The sequence below is a fragment of the Zootoca vivipara genome, chromosome 7, assembly GCF_965207765.1.
Source record: "Zootoca vivipara chromosome 7, rZooViv2.hap1.1, whole genome shotgun sequence".
In the NCBI taxonomy this organism is placed as follows: domain Eukaryota; kingdom Metazoa; phylum Chordata; class Lepidosauria; order Squamata; family Lacertidae; genus Zootoca; species Zootoca vivipara.
The window spans coordinates 48,528,661-48,536,940 of record NC_142590.1 but is presented as its reverse complement, the minus strand read 5'-3'; the positions used below and the strand labels follow the sequence as shown (position 1 = coordinate 48,536,940).

The following is an 8,280-nucleotide window of genomic DNA, read 5'->3' as shown; positions in this document are numbered from 1 at the left end:
GGGGACGGTATACGCAGCTGCACCGGAAGTGTGCTCTGCAAAGCTTGTTTCCCCTGGCGGGAAGGTGTGTCCGGCGTGGGTGAAGCATGGCTGCGGTGCCCCCCGATACGTGGCAGCCGCCCACTGTTTCTTTGGAGACTACGTGAGTGAGGGAAGGGTTAAAGTAACGTCTCAGTTACTTTAAAGTAAAGGCTCAGTGGTTAAAGTAACGTCGTCCTGTAGGGCTGGGGAAGTCTGGGACCCCGGAAGGCCAGTTAGGACAGGTGATGCTGAGCCGGAGGGACCAATAGTCTGACCCGGCACGAGGCAAGACTGGTGTTTACATGAGCTGTCAAAAAGCTCATTTGCCTTCAGTTGATTCCCCCCCCCCGGCCCGCCACTGAGAACTGATTTCCACATTGGCTAATTATGTAAAGGTAAAGGGACCCCTGACCATTAGATCCAGTCGTGAAAGACTCTGGGGTTGCGGCGCTCATCTTGCATTATTGGCTGAGGGAGCCGCTGTACAGCTTCTGGGTCATGTGGCCAGCATGACAAAGCCGCTTCTGGCAAACCAGAGCAGCGCAAGGAAATGCCGTTTACCTTCCCGCCGGAGTGGTACCTATTTATCTACTTGCACTTTGATGTGCTTTCGAACTGCTAGGTGCGCAGGAGCTGGGACCGAGCAACGGGAGCTCACCCTGTCGCGGGGATTCGAACTGTCGACCTTCTGATCGGCAAGCCCTAGGCTCAGTGGTTTAACCCACAGCTACTAAATTCTGCTTAATTTTTGCTTTCTCTCTCTCCAGAAACCTGTGTGTGTTTCAACAAAGGGAAAATCAATTACAAATATGTATTTTAAAAAAGGATGGCAACAAAGCTGGGTGAACAGCCAACTCTTGTGCTTGGAGAGATACAGAAACATATTGTTATGCTTCTTATTCCTCGCATACGTACAAATCTCATCATCTCTGATCACTGGCCAGGCAGCCATGGGGCCGATAGGAGTTGGAATACAGTGTCTGGAGACCTATAGGCTACCTATTCCTCCTTTTTATGCTCCTCTGCCTTTAGTATATTTATGATGGGCAGAAACTCAACATATGCAGCTTTGCCTATTATGAAGATGCAGTAATATAATATGTTGTCAAACACACAAGGATGGAGGTGAGATGGGAAAGATAGGATGGCAAGCCTATTCACATTGAATAGTGTATTACAGTGAAAAGCAAATGCTTACAAGGAAGGGGCAATCTTCAGTCACCTTTGGGTAACTGTCAGATTAGACCACCGTAGTGGATTATAATTGGGACTGCCACTGAAGACGATTGAGAAACTGGTGAAAGTTCAAAATACAGCTATAAGATCGCTACTGAGACCAGGCTTTGTGATCATGTTACATCCCTGTTTTGTCAACTGCACTGACTCCTTATAGGCCCAGTTCAAAATGCAGGTTTTGACTTTAAACACCTTCATGGTACCTGAATGATTGTCTCTGTTTCTGACCAGCCAGTGCAGCTACAGCAGCACCCTGGTTCACTTCCCACACCCAGAGTCAGAAGACACTGCACTCAAAGAAGCCACTCGGCAAGCTGAGCAGGTGGAGCTGGAGCTGGAGCCACCCTAGAGGGAGTCAGGCTGGTGGGTCTGACCAAGGATACAGTATATTGTCAGTTCACACACAGGAGGAACAGGACTACATGGCCCGTTTCTGCCAGAGGGCCCTACTATCCCTATCAAAAGTGCAGTTCCTGTGTCATCTAGGGTGTGGCTGGTGGATACCAATACTGTAGTGGCAACTGACCTGTATATTTTTCCTGAAGAGGGTGATCTTAGTGCCCTCCTTGATATCATTTCAGTGCTTTGCGAAGACCTCCCACTTTCACAGTTTTTAAAAATCTAAGGTGTTTATCTTCATCAGGTTTTAAAGCTGCTATTCTTAATGTTTTGCATATTGATTAGAAAACAAACCTGATAAAATTGATAGATTGTAATATGAAGACACACTGTTGTGGTTTTTCACCTCGATGTCACTGAATCAATGTGATGTAACAAATGTGTTTGGAATCCTCCTCTGCCTGTGTTTTGCAGAATGGGCATTATTATTGTGGAGCTATACTGGAAACATGCACCAAAAACTTGTAAAAATTTTGCTGAGCTGGCCAGACGAGGTTACTACAATGGCACAAAGTTTCATCGGATAATCAAGGACTTCATGATTCAGGGCGGTGATCCAACAGGAACTGGTAAGAATATGTTCAAAGTATGTGCTTTAGATACTGTGTTAATCAGTTGATGCAAACTAATGTGAATAGTAAAGGTGATGTTAGGATAGTAGATTTTGCAATAATAACAATCCCCCCAAATCCTGCATAGTGTAGTGCTCTTGTTATGTTCTGCAAGAATGGGAGAACACATTTATCACACTTGGTGAAGCCAAATGACCCCCTGCTGTAAGATAACAAAGATTTCTGACTTAACAAATGGCTTCTCTCCCTTTTGGGGATACGGGTGGTGCTGTGGTCTAAACCACAGAGCCTAGGGCTTGCCGATCAGAAGGTCGGTGGTTTGAATCCCTGCAACGGGGTGAGATCCCGTAGCTCAGTCCCTGCTCCTGCCCACCTAGCAGTTCGAAAGCTTGTCAAAGTGCAAGTAGATAAATAGATACCGCTCCGGCGGGAAGGTAAACGGCGTTTTCGTGCACTGCTCTAGTTCACCAGAAGCGGCTTAGTCATGCTGGCCACATGACCCGGAAGCTGTCTGCGGACAAACGCCGGCTCCCTCCGCCTATAGAGCGAGATGAGCGCCGCTACCCCAGAGTCGTCCGCGACTGGACTGGACAGTCAGGGGTACCTTTACCTTTACCTTTACTCAGAAGCATTATGATGATATCCATTAATAGTCAGCACTTCCTCTCTTGCCAGTAAAATAAAAGGTGATCATAAATAATTCTTGGTGGTCTGGTACTGCACATTCACAAGGAACTTTCAGTATACCTCTGTCCCAACTGTGACTTTGCAAATAGATTTACCTAGTCTGGTTCTATGACAGGAAGAGGAGGAGCATCCATTTATGGCAAGCAATTTGAAGATGAACTCCATCCAGAACTAAAGTTTACAGGTAGGTAATCTTTTGAGAGGTGCTTCGAGTTCTTCAGGCCAAGTCTGTCACCACCTGAATGTGGCAGTTTCCAAGCTTACAGATGTAAAGTTACTTTCTGTGCAAGAGCTTCAGGGCCATGGTGGTTGGCAGAATGGATTCCCCTATTCTCTAGCACCTTTCCCACACTCCCATAATCTGCTCTGGAAGATTGGGGGAGTGCAGAAGACTTGAGTGGGGAGGAGAGGAACAGAGAGTGCTCTTGTGCAAGCAGAAATCATCTTGCAGTGTTAGATATCACCCTCAGGAGCCATAAGACTGGCTTGAATCTTAAGTCAGTAAAACTTGGCATCTAATTTGTTAACTGCTTATACTATGTAATCATGTATCATTAGGTTTCCACTTTGCATATGAAAAATCCTTTTTCAAAAAAATCCATCTAGTTATTGGTTAGTATACAGAAGCAGGAAGGAGATTAAACTGTCCTCATCACAGAGTATAGCTTACATTCTTTCCCCATATTGTTGTTGTAAGAAATGGGCTTCTGTGTTCACCTTACACACACACCACATAATTTCCTAGTGGCCTTAGTTAAGAAGGGAAAACTTCATCCAAATGGATTTTCCAAGGAAAAGTGGTGTGTATGTTGGGGCAGGGGAGACTGGAACCATCTGAGCCAGCTGGGATGCATGAACAGTCTTGCATTCACTATGGAGAAGTTCCATTGATCTCATAGAGCAGAGGTGACTCACCTATGGCACTCCAGATGTTGTTGGATCATCTTCCATTAATCCTAGCCAGCATGGCCAGTACTCAGGCAGGCTAGAAGTTGCAGTACAGCAATACCTGGAGGTGTGCAGGTTAGGCACCTCTGTCACAAAGTCCTGATCACTTCTAAGGACTGGTGTAGCATTTAAAAAACCAAGGTTTTCCCATTTACTTTGTCTGTATTTAGGTACCTTTAGACTCCCAAGCCAATTTTAATATAAGATTTTCTTCTCTAGGAGCAGGAATTCTTGCTATGGCAAATGCAGGCCCTGATACCAACGGAAGCCAATTCTTTATCACGTTAGCACCAACTCAATGGCTTGATGGGAAGCACACTATATTTGGACGTATTTGCCAAGGAATTGGCATAGTCAACAGAGTGGGCATGGTGGAAACCAATGCACAAGATCGTCCAGTGGATGATGTCAAGCTCGTGAAGGTTTTCCCATCAGGCTAAACGAGATTTGAAAATTTTGTGTTGAATTGAATGGTATTCCATTGTGTTTGGTCTCTTAAGGTGATAATTGTTTTGTTCTGAAAGATACTTGCTAGTTTTTTAGGTGCAGGATACTCCTCTATTAAAATGTCTTCTAAAATTATTGTTAACATTCCTTCAAAAATGTAAAGCTAAATTTATCAAGAAATGATTTGGCCCATTTGAACAGGGCCTGTACCACCAAATTACAGTCCTGTTGTTTTCTAAGCTTTATTCTCCCTCCCCCCCCCAGCTTCCACTTGGGGTGCAGCAAGCCATCTGTATTGTAAACAAACCATCTTAAGTGCACCAGAAAATGATGATTCTTTAGGAAAACCTTACTCCCTTTTCAGCACCTAGCAATTGTATGCAGCTCCCTGAATATGCTCTCAATTCCTCAAGAGCTCCACTGTTGATGTCTACTATCATTTCTGCAGAAAACTTTTATTTAGAGGCTTCACATAGTGAATCTTTTGCATGGGCCTGTTCATCCAGGAATTCTGTTCAGCATGGAAGAATCCTGGCTCGGGGGTGAGATTGATGGATGTGGCCCTCCCATATCCAGTCAGTTGCCAGGAGAGAAAGCAGATACATTCACTTTACATTCCAAAAGAAGGTGATTTTTTTTTTCAGGCTAGGAAGATCAAAGTAATCCATGGAGCTCAGTTCCTCCCTGGAGTTGGATTAGCCCATGTCAGCACACAGTTTCTGTGGCACCCTGATGCCTTCAAAGGCAGAAGGCTCTGGGTTACATCTGCCTGTGTTTCTTTAATGAGAGCTTGGGAGTACAATTTAGCATTTTATGATCTGCACATAAATTAACTCTGTTCAAGGGCAGCAACATGAACTTAGGGTAGGACAAAAGGATGCAAACAGCCCCATCGATATAACTTCCATGATTCCAGCTGCTCTGGCATCATGAGTAGGGCGCATTCCTTTGGCTGCTAGCAACCCCTGTTCTGGAGCCTATGGCTTCCGACTTAATTGGCATTGTCAGAGCTGCTTTTGAACATAACCTTGTTTTCAGGCATTGGGTTTCTTTGGCCCAGTTCTAGGTGGCTAGATGCAGTTGTATGCCCTTGATCTTGGCACGTGAGCAATTTTCCCACAGTAGACAACATCAATCAACTTCAAGAGCCAGAGTCGCTATGTGATTGGAATAGTAGTGTAATGAGGGATATAGCTTACTTAGTTTTCTGAGAAAATGGGCATAACAGAACACTTAACCCATGGCTGTTGCGGCTGTTCGGGGCACAAAGAGTCTGCTAGTGAGGGGGTGGGACTTTGTCTATGAAAGCCCCATAATATATGCAAGAATGCCATGCTAACCACTAGCACATGTTTGGAAACTGAGTTGCTGTTGTTCAGTTACATGGCCCCTCCCAAAATGATTTCAGCAGATCACATAACCATTATATACCCATGTTCAAAACACAGAAGGCTGTAAATGGTCATTTTTTTCCTATTAATCAGATTCCCAGGAATCAGATTCACATCATTGGCAATAATTTATTACATGGTTAAAAGGCTTGAAAAATACCATAAAATTGTTTCTCAAAAAGGCAATATTTCATGCCTTCGTGGAAAAGTCCAGTGGTTATGTTGCATCATTGATCTGGGAAGCAGACTTTCATGAGCAATAGTAATGAACTGATTTATACTGGCATCAATGCATCTCTTCATCTAAACAAGGTATGCCTTGTTTAAATGTTTTGTGTCCTACACAATAAATTTGATCCCTGCCTCTGGTAACTCAAGTGTTATTTGAATGCATTTTTATAACCAAATAAAATATTTTGTAAGTATTTATACTGTACATCCATCTCAGTTCTGTTTTTTTATTATCATTATTTTAAAATGCAATTGTTAATCTATATTTGAGTGGGGATTTGAACCCTGGTCTCCCAGGTCCTAGCCCAACTCTAACCACTACACCACACAGGCTCTCTGTAGCACCCCCTTTCCTGGAGGTTTCATGCTCTCCTGCTCCCCATGTACCTTGGTTACATTTTCTAGAATTCTACTTCCTCTCCTCTCTGCATGTATATAATAAATGCTAATTATTAGTAATTGGTGGGACATTATGTATAATCTCTGCAGCTTCCTTCTCAATCATCTCCAGTATTCTTCTGAAGATTATGAGAATCTTCTTATGGCTTCTGCCTGAGAAGGCTAAACATTTCGCGATGCTGGTTGAACTTTCCCCACCTGCCAGCAACATGAGCTTGGTGGCTCATGAACCTCACTGTCAGATTAAGCAGACCAGTTGGCACAATTTCAGGCAAGCCAGCTTGGGTGCTCTGCGCTCTTTTTAGCCTTTCTGATTTACAGTTTCCAAGTCAGTATCAGAGTTAGGCTGTATTAATTACAGGTAGGTAGCCGTGTTGGTCTGAGTCGAAGCAAAATAAAAAAATTCCTTCAGTAGCACCTTAAAGACCAACTAAGTTTTTATTTTGGTATGCATGCACACTTCTTCAGATACACTGGAAACAGAAGAGCCAGACCCTTATATATATATACAGAGGGTGGTGGGGGTGGGTGGGAATGGGTGATGGGCTGATGGGAGTGGTAAACCTGTGGATGGCGGTTAATGGCTGCTGATGACTGGAATTAGTCCTGGGGGGGAAAAGCAAGGGCTGAGGTGCTGAAGAAAGCTTGATCATGCACAATGAGATAAGAATCCGATGTCTCTATTCATCCCAGGTGGCTCCATGGTTTTAAGCTTGGTAATGAGTTCCAATTCAGCAACTTCTCTTTCCAGTCTGTTCCTGAAATTTCTCTGTAATAAAACAGCTGCTTTGAGATCTTGTATAGAATGTCCTGGGAGATTGAAGTGTATTAAGCTGTATTAAGTTTGCTTGCTGCTGCTAGGTGTTGCTCACTTCCCTGAGGCCCTGGGGTTGATATCCTTTGATAGAGAAATCACTTTGCTTTCATGTTAGTGCCTGCTGTGGCAAGCAGCAGGGGGCAGGGGGGAACACTTTGGGCAAAGATCCCCTACACCACATCAGGTTCCCAGAGAAAGAGGGGACCTTCCACCCCACCCCCCACTAAGCACTTACAGCCATTACTCAGCTACAATCTCTGCTTCGAAACACATGAATTTGTTCACCTACCTTACATCACTGAGGTTGGGATGGGAGAAGTTACCACCAATGCTCTTCCAGCCTACCTATGAGATAATCTCTGTAGGGGAAACCTATTGCGAAAGAATGTTGCCTGTTGAGCAGATGGGTCAATTGGCTGGTATGATTCTCCCTCCTTGCTTGTTGGCACATCCTCAAAGGTATTGCATTCTCAAGGGCTTTTGGTTTGCTTTCATGTCTTGATTTGCTGTTTGTGCTTCAGGGATGAATGCTAGCAGGCTGTGGGAGGATCTGCTTTGGGGCTGGCTGAAAGCTGAGTGCTTGCCAGGAGCAGGACAGCAAGATTAATTAACTACACTAGACCCGTCTGTTAGCTTAAGGTCACCTGGCAGGTGATGTACCATCCCTCACACTACCTCAGTAATTGCTTCCAGAACAGGTGTGAGACATTTGGATACCAGGCCGGTCAGGACTAAGGGTCTAAGGTACATAAATCTCTCTGATGGATCTGACTTTTGAGCTTCAACATCAACCCAGACCAGGAGGGTACTGTGTACTGGGCAGCCAGAGTCTGCTCTCATTCCCTGGAGCTCCTGATAACTGAAGGGGCAAGTATTTTATCTTGTTTGTAATTAATATGTTATTCTGCTTAAAGAGTGCCTTTCAGTCTGGGTTCAAGCCTGATACTTATAAAAGTACCGAACTTCTCTCCACTAGGGTTATTAATACAACAGCATCCAAAAGAACTATTGCATTTTGCAAAACCATCTCCAACTATTTCCCAACCATTAGCTCCCATTAATGAAATGTATACCAATCTCGGCTATTAACAAGCAATCTTGCTTTAAAGGGGGGGGGAGAGGTGTTGCTCAA

The 8,280-nt window shown here is 44.3% G+C and overlaps 1 protein-coding gene across 1 annotated transcript; it reads left to right on the top strand.

The window, feature by feature from the left end:
* Positions 1-53: 53 nt before the first annotated feature.
* Positions 54-6,137, top strand: PPIL1 (peptidylprolyl isomerase like 1). The gene is made up of 4 exons (XM_035123962.3): positions 54-142; positions 2,071-2,225; positions 3,031-3,099; positions 4,083-6,137. Exons 1-4 carry the CDS (start codon positions 87-89, stop codon positions 4,301-4,303), a joined length of 501 nt encoding a protein of 166 aa, XP_034979853.1. The 5' UTR covers positions 54-86; the 3' UTR covers positions 4,304-6,137.
* The last annotated feature ends 2,143 nt before the right edge of the window (positions 6,138-8,280 follow it).

What these genes read in the sequence shown, in the direction of transcription:
- PPIL1 (XM_035123962.3), top strand. Translation starts at nt 87, where the DNA reads ATGGCTGCGGTGCCCCCCGATACGTGGCAGCCGCCCACTGTTTCTTTG. An exon ending in ACTGTTTCTTTGGAGACTAC is followed by an intron (nt 143 to 2,070) that starts GTGAGTGAGGGA and finishes TGTGTTTTGCAG; the next exon opens with AATGGGCATTATTATTGTGG. An exon ending in CGGTGATCCAACAGGAACTG is followed by an intron (nt 2,226 to 3,030) that starts GTAAGAATATGT and finishes GTTCTATGACAG; the next exon opens with GAAGAGGAGGAGCATCCATT.